The sequence below is a fragment of the Gopherus flavomarginatus genome, chromosome 14, assembly GCF_025201925.1.
Source record: "Gopherus flavomarginatus isolate rGopFla2 chromosome 14, rGopFla2.mat.asm, whole genome shotgun sequence".
Classification (NCBI taxonomy): Eukaryota; Metazoa; Chordata; order Testudines; family Testudinidae; genus Gopherus; species Gopherus flavomarginatus.
In genome coordinates, this window is record NC_066630.1 from 9,857,146 (window position 1) to 9,873,970 (window position 16,825).

The 16,825-nt window shown below is 40.0% G+C and overlaps 1 protein-coding gene across 1 annotated transcript in view; it reads right to left on the reverse strand.

The window, feature by feature from the left end:
* The window catches only part of LOC127034477 (cadherin-13-like), a 433,731-nt gene that overhangs the window by 82,418 nt on the left and 334,488 nt on the right, over nucleotides 1–16,825 (reverse strand). Inside the window, exon 5 of the mRNA XM_050923360.1 lies at nucleotides 3,381–3,533. Coding sequence (XP_050779317.1) covers nucleotides 3,381–3,533 — 153 coding nt within the window. The remainder of the gene's footprint in view (nucleotides 1–3,380; nucleotides 3,534–16,825) is intronic.

A 16,825-nucleotide genomic window follows, 5' to 3' on the forward strand; every position in this document is an offset into this window, starting at 1 on the left:
AGATACAGTCCATTAAAATAAACATTTGCATTGCTCTGGATAATCTACTACACTGCACTATTTTTATGTGATTTGCTTTGCTCTTCTAGGGAAATAAAGTTTATCCATAATTTAACACATGCCCCACCAGATTAGACAGGGACAGCATTGGAGGTTTGATATTTAAATGCATTAGCTTGGAAAGATTACTATGACTTTCCAGCTGAAAATATTCAGGGTTTATTTTGAATGAATTGAGGGAAAAAGGTAACCCAGCAAAGGAAGAAACAGCTGCCAAAAAAAAAAAAAAAAAAAAGAGAGAAACAGAGTCACAAGGTGAAATTGGTATGACTTGGTAACATAAATCTGACTAGTAACCCCAGCTGTGAATCAAGAGTCCATAATGTGGCATTTACCTGACAGAAACCACAACCTGGTGCATTTGAAGCAGTGCTGTTTAGCAAATATGGATATTCATATGACTGGGCAACCCCTTCCAAGTGACAAGAGACAGGGAAAGCTTCGAAACAACAGGTATTGATCAGCACACACTGGGAAACATAGTGTAACAGTTTGATGGTAATGATCAGAACTGTCAGCACAGAATGGGTACGTCATGCTTTTGGAAAATGAGATTTTCACTCTGGATGAGGCCACAGAAGGCAATTGCTCAGGCCTGCAACAAGAAGCGGCAATGTGCAAATCTGATTGCCTCTTTGGGTTTTGATTCCATCTGTTAATCTATACTAATGTAACCAATACTGGTTATAGTATTATATTAAAGTAACCAAATGCAACCAAGTGCACAGTCAAAGTGGTAGAAAGAGCATGTGAAATGACAGATCTGATGTGGCCAAACCACGTATGACAAACAAGTGCTGTAAAGTTATTATACAGATTTTTTTTTAAAGTCATTTGTTTGAATTTCCATAGGGAAATTGTGGACCAGGTGGTGACTCTGAATTCCTTCTGAGTCTTTTCTATCAAAATGATTATTTACACCTTTTTGTAACTGTTGTTCTTCAAGATGTGAAAGGGAAGCCACACATGTGCCCTGACTTCCCTCATGCTCAAAGCAGAGGATATAAAGGGAGGAGCCTGACTGCTCACCCTTCAGTCCTTCATATAATCATAGAAGATTAGGGTTGGAAGAGACCTCAGAAGGTCATCTAGTCCAAGCCCCTGCTCAAAGGAGGAACAACCCCAACATTCGTACTGGAATGTAATTGGGGAGGTGAACGTATGCAACAAATCTCAAGGAACATTAGTTACCAGAAGATGAGTAACTGTTTTTTCTTCTTCAAGAGATTGCATATGTCCACTATACTGTAAGTGACTCCCAAGCTGTTATCAGCAAAGGTGAGGCTAGGAGAAGAGGGGATTGCTTTTCACACATTCACATCTTCCCTTGGTGATGCAGTAATTGCATAGTACCTAGCACACGTACCATTGTCAACAATAGAGATGTTTCCTACAAAAGCAGTGGAGGTTGAATGCACCCGAGCTGAGTGGCGTGATATCCTTAGCAGTACAGCACATAGCAATGTAGATGTCAATCCATTGAGAGAGAAGTTGTGCAGTAACAGGATGACCTCCCCTTCATTCTGTATAGGACACAAAGAGCTGTCAAGAAAACCAAGAAGGGACCTGCCACTGAAGTGCCGGTCTTCGGTGTTAATTCAGTGGTGGGGGGCCCCCACTGTAGGTCTTCGGGGCACTTAGGCGGTGGGTCCTGGAGCACCGCCACCGAATTACCACCAAAGTGGGCCCGCCACCGAAGACCCCATGCCCCTTAAATCCTCTGGAGGGCCCTGCCTTCGATACTGGAGTGGCTTATCTTTGCCACAGAAGAGTCACACACCACAGATTCGAGGACATCCAAACCACTCTCTTTTCAAGCTTCAGAGGCCAAGAATGCTCCAAGTAGTCATACTTTTTGGAGAACTGCTCTGGTGGTGGTGATCTCTGTGAGCAGACAATGCTGGGAGTTCATTCCTGGGAGCAGTGGTCAAGGAGCTCCCTTGCAAGCTCCAATGCTGGGCAAAAAGCAATTTCCCAGAGGTAGGGGTGCTGGAATGGGGGGGGCAAAAGGGCCATGGACCCTCTCACTTTATACCACCCATAAGGATGAGCAATGGAGGGGAGTGAGCGGAGAGGAGCAAGCAGAAGGTGGAGCCTTGGGAAGAACAGGTGGAGAGGAGCAAGGCAGAACTCCCGCCACTCCTGATCTAAGGCACTCTTCTCTCTGCTTCTTCATTTTTGTTTTGAAGGCACAGCTGATCAGACACCTGTCTCTGACATGACCCTCAAACAGAGAGAGTGAAGAGTACTAATGGGTATCGGCTTGCAACACCCCAAGCATGGTTTGAAGCCAGGGGACCTTGCTATAGGCTCCCATGATACCAGGGGATGCTCAGACATGCCACCTATACGAACAATAATAAAATACAATTACAACAAAGAAAAGGTGCTCAAAGGGACCAAACCAAGTACCGCTAACTAACAACTAGATATCTAATTAACTTATATTAATTAGATGTTCACAGAGACATGAGAACTGTAAAGCACAGTACATGCTCTGACCTCTGATAGTGAGAAGGAAATGTAGGATGGACAGGATGGCTCCACCTGTTATAGTATTAGCTCAGAGTGCGAGGGAAGCCAGGTTGCATGTGTGACTGTCCGTGTGTACAAATAGGGAAAACTCTCTGGAAGTGGTGCACAAGATGCACATATACCTGCTCAACTACTTGAACAAGAAAAAATATTATAATTCTTCAGAATATTATATCTGCCAAATGCACAGATATATGCTCATGTTAACAACATTTTTGATAGCTCATTGTACAGAACTCCATGATTAGAAAGTAGACCTAGACAATATATTGTTCCAGGGGCAGCTTGAGAAAATAAGAAGAGAAGCATAGAAATGAAATTAATCTATGTGGCATGAAGAAAGTTTAATTAGACAGAAGGTTGCTTTTTGTCCAAGCAGAACTTTGGGAAAACTGTGCATGAAGTTGATTTGTGAACGCAAACTGCCTCTAGGAGACACAAAAGATAGACTTTACGCATACCAAACACAAATATTTATGTGCTGGTCTGACTCACGGCTCAGAAACAGGAAAGAAAAAGCAAGCGTTGGGAATCTGGATCATCTCTCATTTAGAGATAATAAACATGGTTGGTTTCCATGCGTGTGGGTGTTTATGAGAGTGAGTGTGTTCAGAAATTGCATATGCAAGTTTTTATATTCTGAAAATTTTATAGAAATAGTAACATGCAAAATTAACCAACATATCAAACCTGTTGTACTCTCAAAAAGCAGCAAACCTGAGCCACAGGAAAAAAAGATACTTTGTGAAGACAGAGGTACAGGCCACAATGCTAAGGCTACTCACTTGATAAGTGGGAATTGCTTCTCTATCAAGGGACCGTGTCACCGAGATTTCCCCAGTGTTCTCATTGATTTTGAATGCTCCTTTTGGCTCTTGATCCACTCCCTTTCCAGAAAGTCGAAACTTTGATCCCTCTGTTCCGTCACTGTCGATAACCTGTTAGATGAAAGTAACAAGTTAGGACCCAGCTCAACTGAACTGATCAAAACTCTTATAAAAATAGTAATTCAACAGAAACAATTTAAACTTTACTCTAATGCGAAACTATATAATGAATTTCTTGACGTTAAAAATGAAGCCATAAAAAAAACCCGCTTTAAATAATCCAGAAAACAGAGTGAAATTTTAGTATCTAATCCTGAAAAAAACTTGATGTTAATAGGATTAGGTCAACAGTCAGTCAGTCACTAGCCTATCCTTCCTCCCCCTGCAAGAGGAACTACAATTATCCAAACTACTGTTATCCTACCTATCCTATCCACTACAGCACTTGTCCACCGGCTAGGGGTGGTGGTGATTTGATTTTTCATTTAAACTGGGGGGTGGGGAGGAATCAGATGTTCCATTTAAGTGGGACAGAATTTGGAGACTTGATTCCACTCTAAATAGTTAAAAAAAAAAATCTCAATAGCAACCACCTATCACACAATGATTCCTAATTCATTTCTAAACAATTTAAAGTGAGACTGACACTGTTTCATTCACATCCACCCCTCATTTTTAAAGCAAGGAAAATCCTCCTAATTAAATATTTGAGTGCCCTGCCCGGGACATCGCTTAGCCATGCAGATGGAATTCCTGTTCTTTTCATGTGTCTATTCTTGGATAACACTTCCTCTTTTCTGCATTTGAGAGAATGCCTAAACATCCTTTTTCAGGTGTGTTCCACATTAGTGGCAGCAGCATGTGGAAACTCCTAGAGCTACGTGAAGTTTCTTACAAGCTAGACACTTTGCAAACTCGTATTTACACACCAGAACCTAAAAGGATTATAAACTAATCTTGCCCTTTTATGCTGACAATCTTGCCAAATCATTCTTTCCTGTTGCTGTTTTCATGTTATTTTTGTTTTTACCATTTTGTTAAGGTTTCCACAGAAACATTAAGTCAAATATTTATCTGCTGGTCTGAATCACAGCTTAGGAAAAAGCAAAGGAAAAGTATTAGGAATTCTGGATCCACTCCCATTTAGATTTAATAAATGCACAATGTCCCTGAGGAAATGCACGCTTGTTGCCCTGTTATTGTGGGTGCAGCAATGTCAGTTTGCAGATTATTGGGCAGTATGATTTTTGGCTAACTCACACAATCATTATTCCATTTTTTTTATTTTAATTGAGAGAAAATTTGTCACAAGACAATACTCTGCAAGAAAAAGAATGTCAGAAATGAAGTTTCTCCTCTCAAACAAAATTTTTTTGTCGGGGTGGGGAGGGCAGAATTTATGTTATAAATGTGTTCCACCTTCTTTGTCTTCTTCTCAAAACATGAATGATTCCCCACTACCCTCATCCATTTCTGAATATGCCACGGCAAAACACAAAGTCAGGATAGGTCCATGCAGATCTCCCCTTCCAATCAACAATCAGGAAAAGCTCACTTGGTGTCATGGTCTTTTCTTCCTAGGAGAGCCTTGGATCCCACTTTTGTCATTTTCTTGGGAGAGGGGAGAGCTGCTGGCCTTCTAGTCTCTACACTCTCTCTTCTGGGGCCTGATTCTGCCATGAGCTCAACACGTGCAACTTACACTCAAACCTATAAAACCAGAAAGTCTTTTATCTGCCCCCCTTTTTCCAAATGGTAGTCCCTCCTAGAGCGCACCACTGCAACAAGCAATCCCTACTAACAAGACTATGGCTCAAACTGCCCACATGCTATCGTGGTTCTCAGAGTGTGCACAGCTAACTGGAGGGGAATGGTATTGAACATCAGGAGATCTCTCAGAGGCTCATCCTTGATGTAGCGTTGGAAAGCATGGAGCACATAGAAGCCTGAAGTATCAGTTTCACCTGGCTGCTATTGTTTGGGACTGGCAGCGACAGGACTTTAAAAAAGTCATTTTTAAAAAGTTTGGGTTTTTTAATGGTTAATTAGCCACAAGAGGGAGCTACTACATGCTCCCAGGAATATAACAGGAACATTAACATCTTCTAATTAAGATGCTCATATAAAGCATCCATAAATCAAAGAAAGTGCATTTCCCAGTTCACACTAAGCTCAATACAGATGAAAAGTTTAATAAAAATCAGACTTAATTTGCCATATGTTTCGGTGCTTCAACAAGAATAAGGAGGAAAAAACAGTATGACTTTCTAACATCACTTCTCATAAACTGGTTTCTAAGACTAATGTCTTAAATAGTACCATTCATGCCAAGATATCAAAGTATATCACAAAGGTGGGTGTTATGATTCCCACTTTATAGATGGAGAAACTGAGGCACAGAAAAGTTAAGGCTAAAATTTTCAATACTGGGTGCTCCTACATAAGTGGTCTGATTTTCAGGGGATCTGAGTGCCTACAGCTAAGAGTGCCTACAGCTAATGGGCCACTCATATCAGGAGCCTGCATATGGATTTAGGAGCTCTGAATTTAGGTACTACAGGTTGAAAACTGTGTCTTAACATCAGGTCTCTTGACTGTTAGTCTCCTATTTTATCTACTAGCTCACACTGCTCTGGGTATTTAAGAGTACAAACATTATTTGAGTATAATGGAAACACAGCATGGATTACACTCCAGAAATTAAAAACTTTCTTAGCAATAACTTATAAGAATCCATATAGAGCGAGGTTTTTTAAGGTGCTGAGTTCCTCTTGTGAGGTGCAAGTCACTCTCAGCTGCAATTAATTTCAATGGGATTTGAGAGTTCCCAAAACCGTGCAGAGGATCCAGATCTCAGTTAGTAATCATAGAATCATAGGACTGGAAGGGACCTCAAGAGGTCTTCTAGTCCAGTCCCCTGCACTCATGGAAGGACTGAGTATTATTTAGACCATCCCTGACAGGTGTTTGTCTAATGTGCTCTTAAAAATCTCCAATGATGGAGATTCCATAATCTCCCTAGGCAATTTATTCCAGTGCTTAACCACCCTGACAGTTAGGTCATTTTTTCTATTGTCGAATCTAACCCTCCCTTGCTGCAGTTTAAGGCCATTGCTTCTTGTCCTATCCTCAGCAGTTACGAACAACATTTTATCTTCCTCCTCCTGGTGACAACCTTTTATGTACTTGAAAACTGTTATGTCCCCCCTCAGTCTTCTCTTTTCCAGATTAAACAAATCCATCTTTTTTCAATCTTCCCTCATAGTTCATGTTTTCTAGACCTTTAATCATTTTTGTTGCTCTTCTCTTTCTCGAACTTGTTCACAACTTTCCTGAAATGTGGTGCCCAGAACTGGACACGATACTCCAGTTGAAGCTAAATCTGTACAGAGCAGAGCAGAAGAATTACTTCTTGTGTCTTTCTTACAACACTTCTGCTTATTCACCCCAGAATGATGTTGGGTTTTTTTTGCAACACTGTTACACTTTTGACTCATTTTTAGCTTGTGATGCACTATGGGCACCAGATCCCTTTCTGCAGTACTCCTCCTAGGCCAGTGATGGGCAACCTATGGCCCACGGGCTGTAAGGACGTGTCGGCTGCCGCTTCCTGCAGCTCTCATTGGCTGGCAACGGCGAACCGTGATCACTGGGAGCTATGGGCGGCCATGCCAGCAGACAGTCAATGTAAACAAACTGTCTCGTGGCCCACCAGCAGAGTACCCTGGTGGGCTGTGTGCTGTAGATTGCCCACTACTGTTCTAGGCAGTCATTTCCCATTTTGTATGTGTACAACTGATTGTTCCTTCCTAAGTGGAGTACTTTGCATTTGTCCTGATCGAATTTTATCATATTTACTTTATACCATTTCTCCAGTTTGTCCAGATCATTTTGAATCATAGGATATCCTCCAAAGCACGTGCAACTCCTCCCACAAACTTTATAATTGTACACTCTATGCCATTATTAAAATCTTTTATGAAGATATTAACAGAACAAGACCCAGAACTGATCCCTGCGGGACTCCACTCATTATGTCCTTCCAGCATGACTGTAAACCACTGATAACTACTCTCTGCGAACTGTTATGCACCCACCTTTTAGTAGCTCCATCTAGGTTGCATATCCCCCATTTGTTTATGAGAAAGTCACGCAAGACAGTATCAAAAGATTTACTGAAATCAAGATATACCACATCTACCACTTTCCCCCTATCCACAAGGCTTTTTAACCTGTCAAAGAAAGCCATCAGTTGGTTTAACACGATTTGTTCTTGACAAATCCATGCCGATTGTGACTTACTGCCTTATTATCTTCTAGATGTTTGCAAATTGATTGCTTTATTACTTGCTCCATTATCTTTCTGGGTACAGAAGTTAAGGTGACTGGTCTGTAATTCCCCAGATTGTCCTTATTTCCCTTTTTATAGATTTCAGAAGATTGGAAAGGGCAAATATAGTACCAATCTCTCCTGTCTTCCATGACTTTTCAAAGATAATTGCTAATGGCTCAGATATCTCCTCAGTCAGCTCCTTGAGTATTCTAGGATTCATTTAATCAGGCCCTGATGATTTGAAGACATCTAACTTGTCTAAGTAATTTTTAATTCATTTTTTCCCTATTTTAGCCTCTGATACTACCTCATTTTCACTTGCAATCACTATGTTAGACGTCCAGTCGCCACCCCAGCTGAATACGTACATACCAATAATGTTATAGTAATACTTGTTCAGCTGGCCCTGAAATTCCAATGCCTTCTGCACACAGAAGACCCAAAATATGGCTATTAATTACACTGTGTACTCTTTTATATTGTTTTAATGTTTAGAGGGAATTTCAATCCTTAAAACAAGGTATTGATAAGGTTGTATATAGAGAATGACTAGCCTGAAGGGGAAGGATGGTTCAGTGGTTAGGAGACTAGAGGGAGTCCTGTGCTCTATTCTTAATTTTGCAACAAACTTTCTATGTGACTTTGGGAAAGCCACTTTACTTCTCTTGCCTCAATTCTCCATATGTAAACTGGGGATAAAAGCACTTCCCTACCTTACAGAGGTGTTGTGAGAGTAAATACATTAAAGACTACCAGGTGCTATGATACTATCATTAAAGAGGCCATATAAGAAGTGCCTTAGATAGACCGAAAGAAAAGACACTTAAGACAAAGTGCTTAGGATCATGATGACGACTCATACCACTCTGTAGAAAATGGAATGTTCCTAAGTTGGTAAAAGCTGCCTCTTGGCTGAAACATATTAAACAAACGTGATTTTTCAGCAGACTGTGTGTCCCATCCAGCAAAGCTCATTTCAACACTGTGATCCCTCAGTTGTTACAGGCTTATCACAGCAATAAATCAGAGTATTCTCAAAAAAGGGAGATAAAAGCAACAGTACCTCCAAGAGAGAATTTTTTATAGTTCTGGAACTTCAGCAATTCTGCCATCAACAACATTTATTCCATGTTAGGAAGCATGGAAGTGTCATTACTTCAGAGTAGTTCACATGAAATATTTCCTGAATTTCTAAATCCTTACCACTGGCTATCTGTATTTCAGAGATGCAACATTTCAGCCCTGCAAAGGGGTTCTTGCGGTGCCCATATATGGCATGAGATTTTGAAAGCCATCTAAATAAACTAGACTGTTTGGATAACTTGACCATGATTCTTGCACCAGTAACTCAACCAGGCCAAATTCTAATTTTTTGCTTGCAATTAAATTAATTAGTTTAATTGCCTGCAGTTTAATGTAATGTTTGCCTGAGGATAACCCATAAAATCATGTGATTGCTATTAAAGGGTAAGAATTTGGCCCATAAACATGAATACTTGACCCCAGACACCAAGCCAACTCTTGTGAAAACCCAGGAATGAAAGAAAAGGAAAACGTCAAGTTAATGTTTTTTCAGTGGTATGGCAGGGACTGGGGAACACCGTACTTTCTTCCTTCCTTCAATATATGCGTTGACTATAAATTTTTTACCTGGTTTTGTTGAAAGACTTAGTAAACACTTCTCTGTATTTCTTTCAGAGAAAGGATAGTTTACACAGTTAGTGAACAAACAGGCACATTTGAACTTTGCAAAGAAAACTGTAACTCGGTTATTTTAATTTTAAAACTATGTTTCCCTTTGCAAGCTTAATTAGATTCTCGACCTCTACTCAATGTCACATCCCCAAGGGTCAATTTTAATTGGGAGAAACACGTGACTGGAGTGTGTTCTAAATTTCACACTTTCAAGTGTATAATAAAAAGGCAATGTCTATTGGGCAAAAGCTACTTTTCCAAGATTAGCCATTCCTTTTTAGACTTCTTTGGGCTACATTTTGTATTGGTTCTTTTTGCTACTACCTAAAAACAAAAGTGACTATTGGGTAGGCTTTTCTTTGCAGCTTATAAATTAAAGACAACATGACACTAACTATTACATTGCATAATGCAGCTGAAAACATCTTTGGAAATTGAAGTCCGCTTTACAGGTATAGAAAAATGCTAAGATATGCCTATATATAAATAAATTGAACTTGAAAATTATTTTTTCTAGCTGTCATCACAAAATAGGAATGTCTCTCTTTCTCCAATACTGCAATTTTCTGTTCACAAATTTTGTATAAATAAAATAAAATGAATTATGAAAATGAAAAGACACAAACTTTTTCCCAATATTGTATTTGTACTCCTCTAATTATAAATCTGTTTGGAATGGAAGACATCTTTGGAAACTAAGATCTAGTGCACATGCTCAGCGCCTCTTGAGTAAGCTGCATATGTGCTTGCAAATCTGACTGGGAGAGAATTTATAGCAACCTTATATAAACATCTCCAGCACCTGCCAAATCCAAATGGAGAATCTAATTCATGAAGGCAAATTATCATGTATCTGACTTTAAGCCATTTGAAGTGCATCACATGCCACATATTGACATCAAAGCGGCATTTGATTCAGTTGACGGGTCAGCACTTTGGCTCACACTGAAAAGAGATGGAGTTCCAAGCCCTCTGCTAACTCTGGTACACCAATCTTCACACCTGTATCGAATGAGAGTATGTGTTGGGTCATGGTCTTCATTGAGTTTCTACACAATCTCTGGTGTGCAGCATGGTTGCATTCTCACTCTGGCACTATTCTGTCTAGTTATCAGCTGGATATTAGGACTTGCCCTTCACATATCAGAAGCCAGGTTGGTCAAGAAGCATTCACCCACCAAGACCATGCAGATGATGGTGCTTTGCTTATGGAGAAGTCAGAGAATTTTGGCCCTGCCTGCCAAGATCTTCAAGATGCCACCCATACTACGGGGTTAAATGTCTCATGACAGTAGACAAAGGTCCAGAACCTCAGAGCTGGGCCACCAAAACCCCTAGTTCAGGTGAGGGCGAGATCTTGGAGAGCACTGATGAGTTCCTCTACCTAGGCTGCAAGCAGAGTTCAAACAGTTGCAGAAAAACAGACATTCTTTCACGAATAGGTCTCGCTGCCTCCTGTATTAATCCCACTCTTTTGCATCCTTAAGCATGATGTCTTTGTTTCTGTGCATATTCAGGACCTATCAAACTTGTGTACTACCTGTATTGCTATACAGAAATCTGGACCCGCTTACAGGCAGACATGGAGCAACAGAGACATTCCATATGTCATGTCCGCACCAAATCCTGAGACTAAAGTGGTTTGGTTTTGTGCAAAATGTCATAATTTCACAATGATCTGGCCTTCTTTCCATTAATCATTATATTCAAAAGCAGCATTGTATGATTTTTGGCAATGTTAACCCAGATGCATAACACGACCCCAGCACACCGTGCTCTCAAACTTTCCATTGATGCACAAAGGGATGCATGCCCTGACTATTTACCATCACCAGACAGAGAGATTTGTGGATTTGGAGGATTTAGCCAGATTTGGGAACTTTACTACACAACACTAGTGTGATACCTTGTTGTGCTGGATGGCACAACAATCGTCGGAAAGCTACGTGTGTTTGATAATTTTAAGCACATGAATTTAATGGGACTATGCACATGCTCATAATTAGTCACATGCTTAATTAACCTGTAGTTGGAAAACAGGTCATTACAAATATTATACATTTTACTTTGAACAGAATTCATCCTCATTGATGAATCAGAAATTTACCAAGGCAATTAAATTCCACAAACCTTTCAGCAAAATGATTTGGTTGGAGTCCCAAATCCCGAAGTAATCATTTTAACAAACTATGTTTCTAAACAACCAGGCCCTTGTTTTCAAGAGTGTCTTTTTGGTATAAATCATCCAAAGATCCTCTTTTGAAATGCAGCCAAAAAGTATCTTCTGAATGTAATGGCCATGAATTGTAACAAGGAAAATACCACAGCAGAGGTTTTAAACCAAGAAGAACTTTGAATCAAGTTTGAGTAAGAGATACAGGGTGTCACAAATCTGTCCTTGGCAGAGCGCCCCTGTTAGGAGCTACATGGAGAACACAAGTGTGAGGATCCAAAATGGCCCCACTCCAACAGCTCCTGCTGGCTTTGTTAGTCTAGCGAGGCTGGTGCTCTATCCTCTGGCCAAAGTCTGGTGACTGCTTTTTCCCCTCTCAGGGTACCAGGGGAAACAAATAAAACAGTCCATGGTCAACAAAAGAGGTTAAATAAAAACACTAAGGAAAAGAAAGAAAACCTGTAGGCAGCTTCAGTCAGGATATTGGTCTCTCTTACTGCAAAGAGCCTTGGAAGTGCCACAGAGTTCACCGGGTCTCCAGCATAGTCTCAGTCTCTTTCTCCTTCTTAGCTCAGGGGATCCAAGTTTTCCTCTCTGCAAGAGCAGAGGCTCTGTTGGCATTCAGACCTCTCCCTCGGAGCTAGGGAACCCAACAGTCTGTTCCCTTGCCAGGGTTGCCCCCGAGAGGAGTTCCCTCCTTTTAACTTTTCCTCCAGTCCTGGCATGAGTTGGAGTGCAGAAGGGTGGGGCCACTCTAGGCCAAAGCAGCTCCTTAACCCCTTCCATGCTGCAGTGGAGTTTGTCTACCCCACCACACAGGGGTCCATCCCCCGCCACCCCCTCCCCCAAAAGTCTACTCATTCACACACCTACATGAAGGCTCTGAACCTGCAACTCATAGGTGGACCCCTTTACTTTAACTGGAAGTTTGTTAATGGGGTTCTTCATCAGTGCGTGGGTTTTGCTTTCATAGAATCAATTGTAGGATTGAGGCCTACAGGTTTCTCCTGCAGTTACTGTAAATATCATGTAAACTGGGGATTTAAAGATACAAATTAGCATTTTGATACAGAATATTTGCAAACACATGCAAATACGGTAACTGAATGCACAAATGAATGCTGACTTTTTGCAATCTCCTTTTGCCTTTAACTTATGAGAGGCAAGAAGACGACTCCCTGATTGTAAGCAATGTTCACTTGGCCTGTGGTTTTAAGCAAACTCTGGAACTGACAAACTCACAAATGCTGCAGTAGATTATTATTATTTCATTGGTCTGGATTTGCTGCACTACAGGATATATATTGACTATTTTGACTGGGCAGAATTTATAACCACAGAGTTTCATGATCTCAAATTAATATGTTTGGAGTTATCAATGCCTGGATTTTTCACTGGTTTATTTGGCCTTTCAATTATCTCAATTACCATAGTCTAATCATTGTCTAAGTTACTAAACTGGGAAATACTATTCTTTGAAGGAAGATTGCACTGCTTAACAGAATTTGAGGATTGATGTCTGAGTGATAAGTGGCTAGAGTAGTTCCAAATGTATAGTTAGTTGTCAGGAAAATTTGATTGTGAGTAACAATTTATTTTTTTTTAAATCTCAAATGAACTCTCTTAAAAAAATGGGATGAGGGGAGGGAGATTTTTCCATATCAGAAATTATATAGGATTTATAGAGGTGATTTATTAAAAACCTATAACTGTAATCTAAAAAGGCAATTATTCAGAAATAGCATTTAATGGTTTCTCACTGGAGGGATTCAGGATATGAGACAGAACAGATAATATGTAATCATCATGCATGTACCTAAGAGACTGTAAGTAAATGAGAGAATAGGATTAAATATCTAATTAAGTATTGTTTTCCCAATATTATCTTAAGTGTTATCTAGTCTAAATATGTTCCACTTTTTTGTAATAATTCATAAACTAAGACTAAAAAATCCCTTCAATTACATTTATATTTTGACATTCAATAACCAGAATGAACCATAAGTGACTCTCTAGACTCCACTTTCTGATACTTGACACATTCTTGATGTAACTCCAACAAAATCAATCCAGCAGTCAGTGTGGCTAGGGTTGCCAACCCTCCAGGATTGTCCTAGAGTCTCCGGGGTGTATTCCTGGAAGTTTCATCACGCTATGTAAGTATTTCATTGGTCTGGATTTGCTACACTACAGGATATTACATCATGTGATGAAACTTCCAGGAATGCATCCAACCAGAATTGGCAATTTTAGGTGTGGCCTGCTTCACACAAATGATAAAAACTTTCCTTGCAGGTAATAATATAATGAAGACTGTACTCTGAAATAAACAAGTGTATAAACCAGAGCTCCTGCTAGGGTGCTATGATTGCACTGCCCCCCATATCTCACTGTCATGAATACAAAAGGTAAAAGCTCTTCCCCCTGTGCTACGATAAACATGGAAATTATTAAAACACAAAAGGTAAAAAAAAATCTCCTCACCATTGTCTTTTAATGCTGTTTACTTGTCAATTTGATGTTTATTTTTGGCCATTTTCATTTAATGCTTCTCAACCTACCACGGCAGCATTTTATACCCATTTTGCACACGTGTAAATGGAGTCACCAGATGTGACGCGGTGGAGATTCACCCCTAATATATTTCGCATTCTGCTGACTTTCCCCCAGAGGCACCCGCACAGCTTTAAACCTAAGTAGCAGCTTTTCCCCAGCTACAGCAATGTCTGATTCTGAAATGGTCCCTAGAAAACATCACTCTCCATTGGAAAGCAAAACCCAGCCTGCAGCGAAGAAGAAGCAGCTGCTAGTTTCCCACTTCTGGCTACAGTTGCAACCACAGCCCATTCATCACACCAGCCAGTCTTTTGGGGAATGCCTCAAGGGGAAGCAAAAAAAGGAATTCGGATTGGGATTAGGTGGAAATCTCCAATGGAAACAGAGTTGCTGGGATTATGAAATAAGAATTGTGGGTAGAGGAATCCAATTTGGGATTGAGCAGGACTGGCAAAGTGAGCACCACAGAGTACGTAAATGCAAGAGGAGTCTTCCAACCAGTCTGACCCACACCTGGAATGAATTTTCAGTTTGTATTTAGAGAAAGAAATGAAAGATTGTGCTTGGTTTTACTTTGATTTAACTAGCTGCCCAGCCCACGTCTCTTTCTTTGAGTTGTGGAGTTGAGGGAAGACTCAGAAAATAAACAACCTGTACCAGAAAAATGTAGAAATATGTTTAACTAAACATTTAAAAAAACAATGTGTTGCTAACAAAGTTCTGTGTAAATTTGGTTTCATAATATTAACTCAAAGACAATGCAATACTTCTGGATGTTTGTAGAACCTGTTTAGCACCCAATTCCCATATGTAGCATATAACCCACAGATCTAATTATAGATTTTTCTCAGTCACTAGTTCCCTAGGAAACAAATCCATGGCTCATGACTTGCACATGGAAGGTCATAGTAGGAAGATAAATATTTTTACGTGTATTGAAACTTATCTAGAGGTCACAGGTCTGTATCTCAGCAAATGTTGGCACTTCTGTCAAGGACAGAAGGCTGTATATTTGATGGATTTCTCAAGTATTTAATACCTTAAACATTTTAATCTGGTAAAGTACTTAATGCTTTAATTACCAACAATGCTTCATTGTTTTTAATGCAATAAAGAATTTCATGCTTTCTTTTTGCAAATGCATGTTACTGAGTAGGGCTCACTTCTCGACTTCAAAATGAAAAACAATCACACAACAATGATAATCATCTGTAAAGTATCTGAAATACAACAGAAAAGTGAGGCAGAAAATGGAGTTTAACTTCAAAGTATGAATGATAAATAAAATGTAGTGTTTGTCCTGAAATTGGCTTCTAAAGTTAGCAAAAAATGTCAACAAACAGTTTCTAGAACAAACTGATCCAACAACTTATTAAGTTTGTAGCTGCACTACTAGGATGAAAAAAATGTGAGTAAATAGTGGTGCTTCATTTTCAACCAGCATCACTGTCATAAACAGATAGCTAAGGGTTAATGTTCTTTTACCTGTAAAGGGTTAACACGGGGAACCAAACATCTGACCAGAGGACCAATCAGGAAACAAGACTTTTTCAAATCTGGGTGGAAGGAAGTTTGGGTGTGAGTTCTTTGTCTTGTGTCTGTGCCCTCTCGGCTCTGAGAGTGATTTTTCTATCTCCTGCCTTTCTAATCTTCTGTTTCCAAGTTGTAAGTACAAGGATAGTAAGACAATAGGTTTATATTGTTTTCTTTTGTATTTACATGTGTGTAGTTGCTGGAAGGTTTTAAAAATTGTATTCTTTTTGGATAAGGCTGTTTATTCATTTTTCTTTTAAGCAATTGAGCCTGTAATTTGTCATCTTATTACAGAGACTATTTTTAATGTTTTTTTCTTTCTTTTTTTATATAAAGCTTTCTTTTTAAGACCTGTTGGAGTTTTTCTCTAGTGGGGACTCCAGGGAACTGAGTCTGCAGCTCACCAGGGAATTGGTGGGAGGAAGAAGTCAAGGGGAAAATCTTATTGTGTTAGATTTACTAAGCCTGACTTTGCATACCCTCTGGGTGAGGTGGGGGAGAGAGATTAGCTGTCTCGGTACTTGTGTTTCCAGGACTGGAAGAAGGGAATCTCCTAGGGTCATCCAGGAAGGGGAGCCTGGGAGGAAGTAACAAGGAAACAAGGGGAGGGGGTTATTTCCCTTTGTTGTGAGACTTAAGGAATTTGAGTCTGGAGGTCCCCCAGGGAAGGTTTTGCGGAGACCACAGTGAGCTAGGCACTGTATAATTCCTGGCTGGTGGCAGCTTTACCAGGTCCAAGCTGGTAACTAAGCTTGGAGGTTTTCATGCTAACACCCATATTTTGGACGCTAAGGTCCAGATCTGGGAAAAAATGTTATGACATGGTGTGCAGTGGTGCGATAGATAGAATCCAGAAGCCAGTAGGAATATTATATTTTCCTTTTCTCTGCTAGGGGCTTTTAAGCAGAGAGGGTTTGGTTTTAAAAGGAACCAGAGAGAAATTTTTTTTCTGTTCTCTCCTGGCAGTAGCTTGCATATTAAGCAAGGAACCATTAAGGAACTATTAAGGGTCTTTTGTGAGACAATAGCACTCCCATTGAGAGTCAAATACCTAGCACAATACACATGCAAATAAAGTGGTTTTTCTGGTTTACTTTACATTTAAAAGATTAG